Raw genomic sequence first — 17934 nt, forward strand, 5'->3', positions numbered from 1 at the left:
GATTTTTAATGGTGGGGATCTAGTCATGACTGTTTCCTGTGGTATGATCCACCTAAGATTTGAATCAGCTTCATTTTTGGGATCATGCCCTAAAATGAGCTTTCAAAATGATTGGACGGTGTGGATTTAAGGCACGTGAGTCCCACAGTAAGGGGTCCCACCCACCTTGGTGGATCCGGGTTCTCACCTAATCCGCTCCCCCTGTTTGAGTTGTAGGTGAAGATGTGAGTTTATTACCATTTATAAGAACGGTGGATGTGCAAAACATTTCAACGGTACAAATAAAACGAACTGCACAAATGAACTCCATGACATACTTCTCCATCAATCCAAACCGTACAAATGAACCAAACTATAGAGAATTACAAAAATTGCATACAGATTTGACAATCTGAATTTTCCATTCCAAGATTGACAGCTAACTATTTCACTTCTAACTATTTAATAGACATTGGATGGTTAAGATTTCTTGATGAATTTGATTTTAGAAATACGCTTCATCCACAATGGGCCCCACAATCTATAAGGTATGGATAGCTATATATCAGGACCCAAAATGCGAGGATCCATGCTCTTGCTCGGGTGGTAGACTCGCAGGAGTTTCAACACCCAGTCAAGGGTTCAAGTATCCATATGTGGTGAAATTCCACTAGCGTGAGTGCATGTGAAAAGAAAAAAAAAAGACCCAAATGCGAGAAAGTAATAATCACCACCATTTTCAAAATGTTGCCCAACTAACACACTAGTTTCTTCCCGGTTTTGGACGCCTGGTACTCGGCCGCCCGCATCAGGAAGCTGTCGCTTTCAAGCGGGACGAAGATCGGCACTTCGTCCATTCCTCGCGCCACGGCGCTCATGATCTCCCTCATCTCCGCCTTAAACTCGTCTAGATCAACGGTTCCGTTTCGATCCGAGTCGAAGCGCTCGAAGACTTTGTCGAACAGAGCGTCGATTTCCTCGGCGGTTAATTCGGCGTGGGGCTCGAAGAACCGCAGCTCCTCGAATCCTACCATGAGCTCCGCACGTGACAGGACTCCGTCACCGTTAGCGTCGAAGCTCGCGAATTGCTCCTCGGCGCATCTGTCGAAGGCTTCTCTGTCCTCGAGGAACGCCGTTACTATTGGGCCGTTAATGACGGCAACGCCCATTTTCTTTTTCATGTCAGACGCGTTGTATGGACGGACGGAGCAGCGGAGTGCAGGATCGATGGCCTGGTTTGGCTTTTATACGGTGCGGTGGTTATATATTGACGGTTCGTGGCAGTTCGTTAACGGGCAGAACGCGGATTGCGTCCTACCTCTGCCCTACCGGAGCTAGGAACGGGCAACGGCTCTGAGTGGCCACCGTGATGTATGAGTTATATCCACACCGTCTATCCATTTCTCTGTGTCATTTTAGATTAAGGGCTCAAAAATAAGGAAGATCCAGATATCAAGTGGACCACACTACAGGAAGCTGATGATCATGATGCTCACCGTTGAAACTTTACTAAGGCCCACCGTTATATTTATTTTCCATCCAATCTATTCATAAAGTCACATACACCTTGGTGAAGGGAAATAACAAATATTAGCTAGATCCAATACTTCTGTGGGCCCCAAGAAGTTTTCAACGGTAGGATTTTAATCCTCTATTGTGTCTTGGATCTGCCTCAGTTGGGACGCAGTTGCCGTCAGTTGGATGCCACGTGTCATGTTTGTAGGGGCACCTGGTAGGACGGGAGCTGCCTGCAGCCCTAAGCCATGTGGGCCACCGTGATGTATGTATTATATGGGACCGGATTAGGTGAGACCCCCTACCGTGATGTATGTGACTACATCCACACCGTCCAACCGTTTTGAAAGATCATTTTATGTATGATTTGAAAAATGAAGCAGATCCAAATCTCAAGTGAACCATACCACAAGAAACAATGGTGATTGAATCCCTACCATTAAAAATTTTATGGGACCACCGGAATGTTTATCTGCTATCCAACTTATGATATGGTTACAAAGATATGGACGAAGAGACCACACAAATATCAGCTTGATCTAAAACTTTTCTGGCCCACAATAAAGGTTTTAATGATTTATTACCACATGATCTCAAAGATACATGATCTCAAAGAAGAGGCATATTCAAAGCTTACACCACATGAGATTATGGCACCGATAAAAATTCCCACCCATGAAAACATCTTAGCTCCTTGCTGACGCTTATACCTATGGCCTATATTAGGTATTGGCATAAGTTAGTTAAAGTTTATATTGATACCATGTAAAATGATTTATATGCTTATTTTAAGATAAAGCCATGCCAAGCATGTTTAAAAGTTATTCAATTTATTAATCTCAATGAATTATATGCTTATTTTAAGATAAAGCCATGCCAAGCATGTTTAAAAGTTATTCAATTTATTAATCTAAATTTTTATTTTTTATTTTTACGTATGCATGCTGTAATGCCCTACAATCAAATCCCACCAACTCAAAGTAGTAGGGGCTACCAATCTGCATCCTTATATGCCATCCAACCCATTCATAACGTGACTCTAGCATGAAGTTAAACACAGCTATTAAGTTGATATGAAAACTTCGATGGCACGAAATTTTTTTTGATAGTGGCCATTTATCCCCGCTGTTTTATATGGTGTGGTCTATTTGAGCTTTAGATCTAGCTCATATTTGGACCGTCCAAAAATGAGCTGGTGCAGCAGAGGGATAAAGCGGATGGGTTTAGCAAGCCCCATGCAATATACATCCAAGGTGGTAGACTACAAACCGCTAACTTAAAAAAATAAAATTGACCAAGGCCCACAGGGAGTAGGGTGGCTTCCCCAACGGCTAAAAGCCATCACTGAATCACAATTCACCGACAATCGGAAACGGATTGGCTACTCCCCCTGACAGCAGCCAATGGCTGGTGGTCGGTGCTATGTTGGCCCCACCATGATGTATATGTTTCATCCATGCCATTCATCTATTTTTAGATATCATTTTACAATGTAATTTAAAAATGAGGTATATCCAAATCTCAAGTGGACCACATTACAGGAAACAGTGTTGAATGAGGGTCATCCATTAAAAACATTTTGGGGGCCATAAAAGTTTTGGATCAAGCTGATCTTTGTTTTTCCTCTTCATCTGAGCCTGTATGACCTAATCAACAGATTGGATGTCAAATAAACAGTATAATGGGCCTCAGGAGGATTTTAATGGTGGATATCCAATCACTATTGTTTTCATGTGGTGTGGTCCACCTGAGATTTATATCCCTCTAATTTTTGGGATCAAGTCATAAAATGATCTATAAAAATGGATGAACGGAATGGATGAAACACATACATCATGGTGGGGCCCACAGAGCACCAACCATCAGCCACCGAGCTGTTGGCAGGGGGAGTAGCCAATCCGTTTCCCCAGAAATCATGGATGTGGTCCCACCCTATTTTAGGTGTTTCCCTTACCTTGGGGCCTACCTTGATCATCTGATTAATATCCAACCCATCCTTTTTTTTTTTCCAGCCTATTTTTGGATGTGGTCCCAAAATTTAGTCAGATCCAAATGTCAGGTGCACCACAGCATAAGAAATAGTGGGGATTGAATGCTTACCATTAAAAACTCCCTAAGGCCCACTGCAATGTATGGTTTTATCTAAGCCATCCATACTTTTTGACAACTCATTTTAGGTCATGAGCCTAAAAAAGTTGGTTGATTGAGCACTCAAGTGGACCACACCGTAGGAAGCATTGCATATTAAATTCTTACCACGGAAAAATTTCTTCCTAATGGTGTGGTCCACTTGGACGTTCAATATGCCTTCTTTTTTGTATCATATCCTAAAATGATCTATTAAAAAGAATGGACGGTGTAAATAAACAACATCCATCACGATGGGCCCCACAGAGCTCCTGACAGGTCGCCAAGTCCGACTGCACCTCGCTACTCCAGGGCGACCGGTTGTCCCGATCCAACCCCCCTATAAAACGTGAAAAGAAAATCAAAAGAAATAAAATACCCTAATCCGAATGAATTGATTAAGGGCGTGTTTGGGCGGTGGGATTAGAAGGGATAAGGCCAGATGAGATTCATCTAGTCATGTGCCAAATCCACTCCATGTTTGGGAAGATGGAAAAGCTTGGAATTAGATGAGATGGAATTGCATTGGTCCCGTGCCAAATTCACTCAATGTTAGCAAGTTGTGTAGGTCCCACCATGATGTTTGGGCTATATCCACACTGTCCACCCATTTTTTGAGATTATTTTAGTGCATGGACTAAAAAATCAGGTAAATCTAAAGCTCAAGTGGACCCCACCATAGAAAGCAATGGGGATTAAATACTTACCATTGAAAACTTCTTTGGGGCCACATAAGTTTTGGATCTACCTCATTTTTAGGCCCATGCCAAATTACAAAACAAATGAATGGTTTAGATATAACACGTGTGTTATTCCCAATAATTTCAAATGATGGTGGGTATATCCATTTAATGTACCACCGTATTACCAAATAAGCATGACATTAATCTTATCCCATGACAACAAGGGACAATCCTTTTGAACCCCATCCCACCGCCCAGACACGCCCTAATATTCACGTAAACATGGACAATAGAGTTAGAACCCGGATCCGTACTCTTGCTGTTGCTGGGGTGAGTTTCGACACCGGTCAAGGGTTCGAGTGTCCATAGGTGGTGAAATTCCACCAACGTGAGTGTGTGGAGTGGGTGTGCGTGTGTAAAATAAAAATAAAAAATAAAAAAAATAAAAAGAGAGAGAGAGAGCTAGCACCTCCAACTTCCGCCTTGATAGGGTGCTGCAATAACTGATCTATGATATGGGAGCAATGAGCTCTACAACATGCATACTTTTATAAGAGAAAAGCCGTGCACCTATTAGCATTTGTCACTTGGGTAGTTTAATCGATCAGATTGAACTGTCCATTACATATTTTATGGTCTACTATGTACAAGTCACATTGATTAGGTGGTTTAAATCATTCTCAATGTATCATTATTTTTATAACTATTTTTTATTAAAATATGAATACGGTAGTTAGAATTTTCTGACATGAGCGAATTTTTAAAATCATAAACAACCTATATATCATAGCCTCTAGCAAAGAGATTGATAAAATTGTTGATTGGACCTTTTTATGTAAATAATCTGGACCATCTAACTTAGATTCTAACTATCAGATTTTCTATATAAAAATATTTTTGTTTTTTCACTAGAAACACAACAGGAGTGGTTGATATTCACATGGATACCAAGTACAGGGCCTGATTGGGCTTGGGGTTGATAATTTTTAAGCGAGTCAGGTTGAGCAATAAACATACCGAAAAGTGGGCCCATCAAGTGATGCAAACCGTACATAAAGTGGGCCCATCATGGGTTGTAAGCACCTCTTTTGCGTGTCGGATGATCCTAACCATCTGATTGTGTCCATATGTTCCCCTGTTGAATGTGGATCATTGGTGGATATGATTATCTAAAACGAGACTTTCAAGCCCATCATGTGTTTTGCAAGATGAAATTCTTAGATTATTGAGAGGTGGGCCCATCTACCATTGATGGATCAAACAAAAGATGAGTCCTTGGATCAAGCTTCATAAAATGGGCCCTTGCTTGCATAGGTCCAAACCTTTCCCACTGGCATTCAATTCATCTTGACGGCCCGCCTGTGATAGCCTTAAATGGGCCAACCTGATCATGAGGTGGGCCAGAATAAAAAATCTATCAAAACCAAAGTTGAATAAATTTAGACCATGGCCCACCTAGTTATCCATCAACGGCCAAAAATTAGTGCTAGTTAGGTCTATGCCTGCAAGATCCGGGCCACTCATCAGGTTGGTTTCACTATAAATGTGTCCTGGACCCGAAATGAAGGTGGGCCTACTGATTGGGTGGGCCACACTTGTACATTTAAAGTAGTCCATGGGCCTAGTCTCTAACCATGGTTGCACGCGACCACACGAGTGGGCCAGCCTTATTTTTGGGCCTGGCCCAGACTCGCACACTTGGGCAATGTTCGCACGTGTTCGGCACGTGCTTTTCTACTCTCTCTCTCTCTCTCTCGCCTTTTCAAATTCAAATGTATTGATGACCACTCCACCATTTTCCCGCCACCTCCAACACCTCTTCCAACGGTCAACTACTATCACCCACCTCCTCCAAATCCATTCCATCATCTTCAAAACTGCCCTAGACAATGACCCGCTCGTCATTGCCACATTTATTTCATCCTCCTTCTCAATCTCCATAGACTACGCCCGCTCGTTCTTCGACCGCCTCTCCATCCCACCGCCGCTCTTCATTTGGAATTCGATGATTAGAGAGTATGCAAAAAGTCCACACCCTTCGGAATCTGTCGCTCTGTTTTCAGATCTCCGGAAGGTGGGCCATGCACCCGACAACTTCACATACCCGTTTGTGCTCAAGGCGTGTGCCCGTTCTTCCATGTTGGGAGAAGGGGGGATAGTGCATTGCGTGGTTTTGAAGGCGGGGTTCCGTTCGGATTCGTATGTCCGGAATACCCTCTTGCATATGTATGCTACCTGTGGTGCAATTGAGTTTGCACGGAGGGTGTTTGATGAAATGCCTGAGAGAGACGTGGTTTCTTGGAGCGCCATGATTGGTGGATACATCACTTGGTAGGTATGTTTTTTAATGGCCTGGATTACAGATGGTGGTTCCTGGAATGAAGCATCATCCAGTTGCCAAAGTCCATTCCTACATGTGGGGTCTATGTTTTGTGTATCCAGACTGTTTGTCTGATGGGTCCCAAATAGATTTGTGATAGCCCAAAAGTCATCCAGATTGGAAGTTCCGACATGCCCAATCTTCAACTGTTTACCCAAACAGTTTCTGCATGTTTTTTTACTGTTTATTATAGGTCTGCAATCAAGGATTACAATCTTCTGGATTGAAAGATCAATGGGGCACATCTGATCAATCTGGATCATTGAAACATGGGGTACCCACCTGTACCATGATCACATCAGGATTGTGCAACATCCTGATGCATCGGGATTCGGGACCCAATAATTCCTCATTCTAGAAACAGAATTCAACTTGCTAATCCATTGTCTGTTCATTTCCGCTCTGTTTAGTTATTTACTTACTTTCTGAAGTTGAATTCCGCCTGCAGCAACTGCCCACTTGAAGCTTTTAAGGTGTTTCAGCAAATGATGGCAGAGAATGAAAAACCCAATTCCATCACTCTAGTAAGCCTTCTTTCAGCTTGCACTCATTTGGGTAGTCTTAGAATAGGAGAATCTATCCATTCCTATGCAATTGTGAATGCATTGAAATTGGATGTTGCTTTAGGCACCGCTCTTGTTGAAATGTACGCTAAATGTGGGGACATACAGAAAGCCCACCAAATTTTTATCTCAATGAGCATAAAGAATTTGCAGTCGTGGACGGTCATGATTTCGGGGCTGGCGGACCATGGTCGTGGGAAAGATGCTCTCACTTTGTTTTCCTGTATGGAAATGAGCGGCTTGAAACCAGATGGAGTGTCGTTTTCTGCCATCTTATGCGCTTGCAGCCACTTGGGTTTGGTCAATGAAGGGCGACAGTATTTTGATCGGATGGTGAGTGTGTATAAGATCCAGCCGACGATGGAGCACTATGGGTGCATGGTTGACTTGTTTGGGCGGGCAGGATTGGTTGAAGAAGCGTATGGAGTTATTAGGTGTATGCCCATGGAGCCGAATTCTGTTATATTGAGGAGTTTCATGTGTGCTTGTAGAAACCATGGCTGGGTTCTTCATGTGGATGAGAGTTTGATGAAACTTCTGCTTGCAATTGAGCCTGATCTCGGATCAAACTATGTTCTTGCTGCTAACATGTCAGCTGTATCCGGGCATTGGGACAATGTGGCCCACTTGAGAAGAACAATGGCTCAGAAGGGTTTGAAGAAGGTCCCTGGGTGCAGTTGGGTGGAAGTGAATGGGACAATGAGATCAGAAGGGTAGGAGAAAACAGATGGTGGGAATATTCCTAAAAATCAGGTGGACCCCACCACGTACATGACCTGGCCTGGTTCACTCATTAGGTGGGATTATTCATGTACTTCAACTGCAGAATGTTCGCATTTTGTTTTTTTTTGAAGCCATCTGCTGTTTTGGAGCAGGTGGTTCAGCTGATGAGTTGGGTCCTGTTTTCTGCCCAGGCCATTTGCAGGTGGGGTCCACTTCTGATGCATGGGTTAGGCGTTTGATACTGTCCGTGGCGGTGTGTGCTCAAGTATATCAAATTCAAGGTTATATTATCTATCGAGCCAGTGTCCCATATCCAGCCCTGGTGAAATCTTAAGAAATGAGTAAACATGATAGCATTGCTATACCAGGAATGACAGATACAACTGATTATGAAGTGAAGCGTTAATATCTTTTGCGACAATCAGAACCATCCAAATCAGGACCAAAAACACAAATAAAATCGGCTTCCAACAGAATCAGCCATGCTGAGTCAGATCCTTCTCTCCCTACATATGTGTTGGGTGGGCCACACTGTGGATGCAATGTAGCCCAAGAAATCAGGCAGAAGGTCGAAAGGTAGGCTTGAGCAACACTCTCTGGTAAAATGGCAATCTACTTCAATATGCTTACATCTCTATGATAAAATGGCAATCTACTTCAATGTGCTTACATCTATCTGATAAAATGGCAATTTACTTCAATGTGCTTACATCACTTTAAGAAAAAGGTCTGGCCAGAAATGTAGGAATTCTTATGAAGAACTTGCTGTGCTTTTAGTTGCATCAAAGATCCTTTGTGTGATTTTATCCGTTGAAATTGTGTTGGTTGAATAATGAGAAATGTGGATGAGATTCATGGTAGGAGAGAGATTGAAGAGGTAATGCAGAATCGTGCCAATGTGGTGCACGTGTGTTCATCAGATGGTGGGAACTCTGAGTGTACCTGGTGCAAAAATCAAAAGCCCTACTCACCATATGGGCCATGGAAGTACATTGAATATGGACCGTTGATCATCTTTTTCTGCCTGTCCATCTTTTCTCACATGTGTTTGTCCCACCTGATCACTCCACAAGCTTGATCTCTTGGCCAGGGAATGCTTGCTATGTCCTCCACCTGATGAATGGACCTGATCTTGCACACGTGCACCCAATACTTCTCTTTAATTCAACATTTAACGAAGTAATATAAAAAATGACTCATATTTTCAATAAAAATTAATTTAAGCACTTAATAAGTTGGATTTTGCCAAACGATCCTGATCATTGAAAATAGCAAATTTCAATGATGAGTGCTGATTTTTATTTTATTTTTTATAATTATTTTTTAAAAATTTTAAATTAAATGGCCCTCAAAAACAAAATCCATAACTAGTTCTTGCCAATGACATGTCCCAAAACATTTTGAATGACACATGGGACATTGAATTGTCAATCTGAATTGTCCATATACAACTAAGGATAAAGCCATGGTGCAAAAATCATGCCAATTGGATGATCCTAAGCACCTAAAAAGTGATGGAAAATTGACAAAAAAGATTGAGCTGATAAACAAATAGGGTGAATCATCATCTTGAACCGTCTATCCGATAGATCCCACTTTGTATTGCTTATGATTCCAAAGTAGCACTTTGGTTTGATGATTATAACCATATGATCTATGGCTCACAAAAAGATGAATGGTTGCAATAAAGTGGCCTATTTCATAGGGTTCAGATCATCCAATTGGCATGATTCTTGCACCATAGCTTGCTCCTAATGGAACTATTGAATGAACCATCCTGATTGATGACTAGGCATCCCAATTCAAAACATTTGGGGACATTGTTAAAAGCCCAGTTAAAACCCTAAAATTGGAGTGGACTCAGTAACCATCCGGGTCGGGTTGACTCGAAGACTTGATTGGACTCGACTCAATGTTTAACAATCAAATTAAGAATAGTAATTGACTAATAATAGCTATTTGAAATGGTATGAATATAGATGTTGCCAACGACGAATATGGTGCATGTAGTGCGGAAACAACTTGAACTGAGTTGAGTTGACTCGAACACGCCATTGAGTTTTCAAACCATGTGGTGAGTTTGGAGTCGAGTTACCAAGTTTTAGTATGGAGATGGCATACAGCTGTAGGCCTGTTTGGAATGTGGGATTAGGTGGTATGGAATTGCATTTGGTCTCATGTAAATTTCACCTTGTGTTTGGAACCAATGAGGAGGATTGGATTAATTCATGTATTTGATCTTTCAGTCCTAGCAAGAAGTATAAAGGAATTTTTGGTGGAATTCGAAATCCACTGTATTTGCACTTCACTTTTATGCATTTATTTTATCCATGTTATCTATTCATATGTACCTTTGACACGTGACACTTGAGTTGTATATGAATATAAGTAAGCGACAAGAATTACGAAATCTAATCCATTGATTACAATTCCAATGTCCGCCAATCGCTAGTTTTATATAAAATAGTATTTTTCTCAAAGAAAGAATTCGATCCCAAATGAGGAGACTGTGCGACTTGTCTGATCAAAACAATTGGGTCCCCATGAGTTTGCCACGTGGAAATGATGCATGTATCCTGCCCACAAAATAGGGGCTGACTCAGACGAGTTGCAGCAGCCGATTTATGGCTCTGTACCGACACAAACAGACACTCATGTTCACTTCAATGCCTTTTAGACGACACATGAACAGTAAAATCCCCACTCTTGAGACTGAATGAGTCAGTGTGTTACCGAGTCTGAAAACCATTGGGTACCACCATAAACTTTATTAATATAATAAAAGATAATTACATCAAAAGGGAGAAATTGAAATTTGAAAGTTTGGAACTATAGTTTGAATGACAGGTGGTATGTCCCATCATCATTAATAGGAAAGTTAATTCAATATTACCAGTGGGATCAAACCATGGTGCCAATTTATTACAGCCGTCCATTATTTACAAATCATAGATCACATGTTTGGAATCACCAAACCAAAATGCTACTTTGGAATCATAAGCAATATAGAGTGGGATCAATTTAGCAGGCGTTTCATGATGATAAGTGTTTTTTTTTTCTTTGGTTGGACAGCGAAATTTTTCTGTGAGCTATATTGTTTATGGGCTTAATCTTGGTTGTCCAGTTTCCATGCTATTAATTGGATGCTTAGGGCCTGTTTGGGAGCATGGATTTGAAACCCCCTGGATTCGGAACCCATTGGATTTGAAATCCTCTTGTTGAGTATGGCACCGAATCCACTTTAATCCAAAAGTAGCTATTCATAGTATATTAACATGGGTTTGAATTTAATTACTAAATTAACTTTAATATCTCTAATTAGTGAAATTATGTAATTTTTGACATAATGGTTGTAATAAGCCCAATGAAATATATACTTTGCTGAAAAATGATGAAATTCCAAGTCTCGGATGGGGCCACAAGCACAAGATCACATCCGAGCGACTAACCAACAATTTTTAATCGTTGATTTACATGGACAATGTTTGGACAGTGCTGATCATCGTATTAAAGTAATTACAATGATACAATTGATAATCTAATTATTTTAGGATATTATTAGTGGGCCATGTGTCCAATAGATTAATAGTCTAGTGACACACATGTTACACATGCAATTATGGAAATGATTTTACATGTAATCCAAGGTATCACCTTGGATTTCAAACCCCGATTACTTTATAATGCCAAACAACCCAGTGGATTTGAAATCCCCTCAAATCCTCCCAAATCGATGGTACCAAACGACCCCTTAGGATCTTCCAATTGATGTGATTTTTACACTATATTTGGTGGATAGTAGTGAATCGATGAGCAACTTAGATCAACAACAGGTCACCTCATGTGCCATTTGAATAATCCATCTAAGTAGGAGCTTGGCAGAGTCTATTGTGATGTATGGGTTTTATTCAAACGGTCCCTCCATTTTTCTAATCATTTTAGATATGAGTATAAAAATGAGGTAGATCAAAAGCTCAAGTAAACTACACCATAAGATGTAACAGTGATAATGCCACTAACAATTGAAACCTTCTTTAGATCCTTACTCTTGCTCGGGTGGTAGACTCAGTTTCAACACCCAGTCAAGGGTTCAGAGTATCCATAGGTGGTGAAATCCAACTACGAGTATGTGCGTGTTTAAAAATAAAAAATAAAAAATAAAAAATTCAAACCTTCTTTAAGCCTGGGATCTACCTCGTGTTTTTTATTTGTTCATGCCCTAAAATTATAACTGGTTAGACACACATTTTAAGTGGGTTAAAAGAGGCTAGCCTAAAATTAGAACTGGTTAGACCCACATTTTAAGTGGGTTAAAAAAGGCTAGACTTAAATCCAACTTAATTTATGATTTAAAACGTTAGATCTAGACCAGAATTGAGTTACTCAGTTGGGCCTACTATGAATGTATGTGGGTTATCTGCACCGTCTATCCGTTATTAAAGATCATTTTACTGGTTGAGTCCAAAATATAAATATGCCAAAATCTCAAGTGGAGCACACCAAAGGAAACAGTGGGATTAATGACTTCCACCGTTGAAACCTTGCTAAGGGCCAAAGTGATGTTTATCTGTCATCCAACATGTTCATAAGATCACAAAGACATGGATGAAGGGAAAGCACAAATATCAGCTTGATCCAAAACTTCTGTGGGCCCTAAGAAATTTTCAACAGTAGAATTTCAATTCACACTGTTTCCCGTGGTGAGGTCCACTTGAGATTTGGATATATTTTATTTTTGGGTTCCAGCCATCAAATTATGCATTAAGATGGATGGACGGATTAGATAAAACATATAAATCACGGTGGACCCCACAGAGTTTACAGACTACGCAATCCGCTTCCATCCGTGCCCATTGGTAAGCCTAGAGAACCCTTGACCGAGTTTGAGTCGCAGCCAACTCCATGCGCCGTCAATTTGTTAAGGCAATATACCAAAGTGGCCCATTTTTATTTTTATTTTTGAAATTCTATTAAAAGTAGGAATTTAAAATTATAAAAATATTTTCTCCACTGCTGAAATGACCACGAGAAAATCGCAGCCGTAGATAATTCTCTAATGATAGAAATTTTTTTTAAAAAAGTGAAAATTCGAGAAAGGGAATCTCTGACTCAAGAAATGGAGAAAAGCAAAACCTGCTAAAACTCAGAAAAAAAAAAAGAAGGAATAAAGCGAAATAAAGGATATTTTAGTTGAGCTTTTTTAAAAAATAAAAAGGATATTTTAGTTTGTCTTGGGTAAGCCTACACGCGTGTACAAGTCAGGCTAATGTACACGCCGCCACATATGCCAGCGTGGCCAACAGGTTCAATATCCAAGCCATCCTTCAGTAGGCTAAAATAATTCAGATTCCATATCCCAAGAAGTAAGTCATTACACTAGTCAGGTGGGGCACAATTGAAAAAATGTACGGTCGAGAAAAGATCTAGCGAAGTTTTCTAATCATTCAACATATTTTTAATATCATAGCATACGTACTGAATGGCCCACCTTTATAACATCTCACTGTGTGGTCCACCTGATGGATTGCTTGGATTGCTTGTAAATTCACCTGACCCCACACAGGCATATGTAGTAGCGTGTACATTAGCTGACTTGTACACGCGTGTGGGCTTACCATAGCTGAGAAGAAAAGAAAGAAAAGCAAGAAAAAGGAAAAGGATCCAATGGTGGGGACATTTTTCTTTTCTCAGATATCACACCCTACTCAATCCCTCTACCTGGCATACACGTGCCAGATCCAGACCGTTGATCTGGTCACTCTTAATGGATTAAGAAACCCCAAAAATCATATTGGTCCAATGATCTAACCAGGAAAAACTTTCCCAGTGAATCTGGGCCGTTGCCTATCTCTCCTTATAACCCATTTGTAATAAACAAATCTTCTATGATTAAGAAGGTAGGATTATGCGGTGGGTATAACTTTTGGGTGTGGTGTATCCATTGTAAAGGATACTGGATTAACGGTCAAGATTTCCTAGAAAAGTGCCACGTGTCAGCACAAGAATCACCTAAAAAAGGTGTCCAACATTGGATCCTCCCAGATAGAAATCTTATTCTCAACCATGTGTTTAGATTTCAATACCCAATGACTCAAAAATAAAATAACAAAACGAAACAAAAAGAGAGAGATGAGTCTGTGCATGTGGGAACAAAGGACAGCATTTTCAATGGCCAGATTCTTCCGAAACAGAAGGTTCTTCCATGCACGTGACAGACAAAGTTTGCACGTGCATGGGGTGGTATGTAGCTTTGGTGGGGTATTAAAGGATGGGCCCAAAAGCTCTAAAAGCCGTTGAAATTCCTCACTTTGGCGTCCATTGCTCTCTCGTATTTGCTTTTTCTTCTTTCGGTGGTTGCGGGTACACCAAAGATTCGGTGTGCATGCTATGGTGATAGATGGTATACGCTCCTTGCTTTGGAGTGGTGGTGCTGCCAGATGGTGGGCCCACTCAATTTTTTCATATCATTGAGATTTGAACGGTGGTGGATGGCCATACAGACCAGACATCTCGCGTGTACACTAGATATACCGTCAGCCGTTGATCGTTTTCTCTGTGTTGGTTTTTGTGTAATTGAATCAAGCTCGTGTAGAGAGAAACTTTAGATGTGATGATTTTCCAAAAATCACTGTGAGAAGATGATCCTGGCCATTGGAAGTTGGGATTGAATGTGGACGGTTGGAAACAGAAGTTATGGACGTCCATATCTCAACTCCACTACTCAACTGGAAATTCTCTGGAGTCCCACTCCCATCCAGCGCGTTGGATCAGGAATAACTGATCATTGCCCAATGCTCACACGCGGCAGGTGGTGTGGTCGATCCAGACCGTCCATCTAGTACGCCTCTGTACGTATCACGTTTGAAAACCACACCAACTCAACGATCTAGCCAACTTGTGTTTTTGCCACATCCCACTAGATTGTGGGAACTCATCCATGGTACACGAGGCGTACCTGCTAGCCGTCCATAACCCGAAAATCACATTGATCTGTAAACATATGATCCCACCAGTTGAATTCTTCTGATCCATGAAGATTTTCTTTTCTGATTGACATTTAGTGGCCATCAGTGGGACGGTTAGGATCCACTGCTCAGTATCATATTTCGGCGATCCTCCATACACAGTGCATTGCATACAGACAGGTCGTGACCTCGAGGCCCACCTTAATGTATATGTTGTATATCCACGCCGTCCATTCATTTTTTTCAGCTCATTTAAGACGTGGGCCCAAAATTAAAGTAGGTCCAAAGCTTAGATGGACCACTCCACCGGAAACAGTGGTGATTAACCATTAACACCTTCTCGTGGGCCACAAAAGTTTTGGATGAAGCTGATATTTATATTCTCCCTTCATCCAGGTCTGGTTGACCTTATCAACAGGTTGGATGGCAAATAAACATTACGGTGGGCCCCAGAAAGTTTTTAATGGTAGGCATTTAATCACCATAGTTTCCTTTGGTGTGGTCCACCTGAGACTTGATCTGCTTCAGTTTGGGCCCATATCTTAAATTAGCTGGAAAAACAGATGGGGCATGGATATACAACACAAATATGAAGATGGGCACCATGGTCACGACCTGACCAACTTGATTGAATCTGCGCCGTCCAAAGCATACTCGCTCGACCGTTGTGAGTTACACAAGAAGCCATGGACAATAATCAGATCTATATGATCAGGTGGGCCACAATGTACGATAAAAGGGAAACTTTGTTACTTGTTACTTTGCCAAAGTGTAATGGCAACTGTTGTGTAATACATCACAAAATTTAGGATATAAATTATTTTTTTTTCCTGAAATGTGATCCATCATCTGATGGACAATCAGACTATCTTAAATATGTGAAGATCTGCCCGTTGGATCTTTGATCTGAGCCATTTAAACTTAAAATTTACTCGACGGATTATGAACCATTAAAATATAATTCGACGGACAGATCTTCTGAGTCATAGAGGATGAGTGTTTGATCATTCGAATCATCCATTGATCATTGTTTGTTCCATTAAATTATTGCAAAATTGGTATCTGATCATGAATTTTTTACGAGTAGAAATAGGTCTTGATCTGTTTCTCATGCATGATCTGCTCCGTCTATCATGCACTAGATGTTAGAGGCTCTGATATGTACGGATGAAATGATCACATGACTAATTGGGTGGCCAAAAATGAGCATTGAGAGTGTACTGATAAGGACACACCCTCAGATGATCTTCTTTTTTTATGCCATATCTATTAAAAACTCACTCTTTAAAATTCCTGACCCCCGGGTGTATCATTGTGTGGTTGTCAAATCTACTTGGATCATGTGGGCCTAGTGTGGATAGCCTACTATGAAAGGGCACTATTATAACTTTTTTCCGTACCCTAGTCTACCTATAGACCCTAATCCTATACGTGGATGGCCACATGTGGATGACCCACGGAGCTCTGATAGTAGAAAGGGAAAAAATTGTGATGGAAGGATACAAACAGGCAGAGCTCTTGAGAAATGAAAAACCTGATTCTTAGAAAGAATTGGAGATTTCAAAGATTGACTTTATTTTATGGATTTCATAGATATCGCATAATAAATTTAGTTTTCCCTTGTTAATAATTGTGCAGGCCAACACTCGAGATGCATTTTATTTAATATTCTTTGATTTCTGTAATATTATAGTGCTATGAATTTGGAATGAGTGGTTTGAATGGTTGTTGCTATTTCGCTATTCAATCAAACATAAGGCCATGAATGCTAATGGAGGCCCATATTTAGTCCAATGTATGCGATTATGATAGTACGAGTGTGCCAAAGTTGTACTCAACTCAAGTTCAATTAAACACATTGTGTACGAAGCAGGAGGGCCCTTTTTTTGCTGGGCTCTCTCTTCTTTTTATTTTATTTTATTTTATTTTATTTTAAAAAGAATAAAAATTAAACACATTGTGTCCCCAAGCGTTGAGGTAGATCGCTTAAGATCGGATCAGTGAGATTGCTTGCCTTCTCGGCTACCTATTACTGCAGGCAATCAAGCAATTTAAAATGGGTAGGGTTTGTCCTTGTGAATGAAAATCTTTTGCCTTATGTTAAGGACTTTTCTTTTAATTTTATTGATTTGTATTTGAAGCTCATTATAATTAACAAAACAAAATAAGCAAAGAAACAAAAGATAAAAAAATATGATCACCTACATGGACAAACGATCGAGGTGGATGGTCAACAGGATGTTACCGAGGTGTGATCTTCTAAGGATTCGGTTGTCTGCAATATAGATGGATAGAAATGGAGGAACTAGACTAAGATAAACAGTCTCGTACTATGAAGAAATATGATATTTTGCATGGGGCCCTGAGCTCTTCATCACATGCTCCATATATAGATAGGGAGGTGGCATACTTTTGTTGGGTTTCATATTTGGTCCAAGATCCTTGGCAATGCTGGTGTGGAATCATTTTCTAATCTTCCCAACCTAACTAAAGATATCTTTGAAGGCTGTGATATCAAATTATTTTTAGATCTTTTTGCCAGCATGACTACAGAGTTCCGTGAACACTACAGGGGCGTTTGGATCGTAAGTTGCTTAAGATAAGCTACTTATGCCCCAAGTAGCTTATCTTGATTTTCACTTATTAAGCTAAAGTGATTAAGTAACTTTAAATAAAAAGTTGCTTATAATTGATCATAAACCAAACTTACTTATCTCAAATAAGTTATCTACTGTTGTAAGTAGAAGAAGTAACTTGTTTAGTGGTTTCAAAACATACCCTAAGGGATCGGTTTCACTGGACTTGAATTCCTCATAGTGCGCTTCGATTTCCTTTCTTTTTGAGAAGGATCTGCTTCTCAAAAACCTTCATGATTGACACGAAAGCGTTGATCGTTTCTATGAAGATCTCCCATTTTGATAGATTGTATGAGACGGTTGTGCCGAGCATATCTAAATCACGATAGAATATATATCTCAGCAAGTTTTTATAAACTCATC

The 17934-nt window shown here is 40.4% G+C and overlaps 2 protein-coding genes across 3 annotated transcripts; one reads left to right on the forward strand and one right to left on the reverse strand.

The window, feature by feature from the left end:
* Positions 1 to 734: 734 nt before the first annotated feature.
* LOC131226984 (uncharacterized) lies at positions 735 to 1148 on the reverse strand. Its single transcript, XM_058222673.1, has one exon. The coding sequence runs from the start codon at positions 1146 to 1148 to the stop codon at positions 735 to 737; it is 414 nt and encodes a 137-aa protein (XP_058078656.1).
* A 4925-nt stretch (positions 1149 to 6073) lies between these two features.
* On the forward strand, positions 6074 to 8810 carry LOC131227827 (pentatricopeptide repeat-containing protein At4g21065-like). Of its 2 annotated transcripts, XR_009162520.1 has the most exons (3): positions 6074 to 6635; positions 7133 to 8044; positions 8173 to 8810. XR_009162520.1 is itself a non-coding variant. In XM_058223643.1 (2 exons), the coding sequence occupies exons 1-2, from the start codon at positions 6085 to 6087 to the stop codon at positions 7962 to 7964; spliced, it is 1383 nt and encodes a 460-aa protein (XP_058079626.1). In that variant the 5' UTR covers positions 6074 to 6084; the 3' UTR covers positions 7965 to 8810. The 2 variants fall into 2 exon arrangements, 1 of the variants encoding a protein (XP_058079626.1); XM_058223643.1 differs by having other exon boundaries at positions 7133 to 8810.
* The last annotated feature ends 9124 nt before the right edge of the window (positions 8811 to 17934 follow it).

The sequence above is a fragment of the Magnolia sinica genome, chromosome 15 (genome assembly GCF_029962835.1).
Source record: "Magnolia sinica isolate HGM2019 chromosome 15, MsV1, whole genome shotgun sequence".
Taxonomy (NCBI): domain Eukaryota; kingdom Viridiplantae; phylum Streptophyta; class Magnoliopsida; order Magnoliales; family Magnoliaceae; genus Magnolia; species Magnolia sinica.

Excerpts from the sequence above, each read along its gene's own strand:
- LOC131226984 (XM_058222673.1), bottom strand. The coding sequence starts at position 1,148 with ATGGGCGTTGCCGTCATTAACGGCCCAATAGTAACGGCGTTCCTCGAG.
- LOC131227827 (XM_058223643.1), top strand. The coding sequence starts at position 6,085 with ATGACCACTCCACCATTTTCCCGCCACCTCCAACACCTCTTCCAACGG. Across the intron at positions 6,636-7,132 it reads ATTGGTGGATACATCACTTG|CAACTGCCCACTTGAAGCTT; the intron begins GTAGGTATGTTT and ends TTCCGCCTGCAG.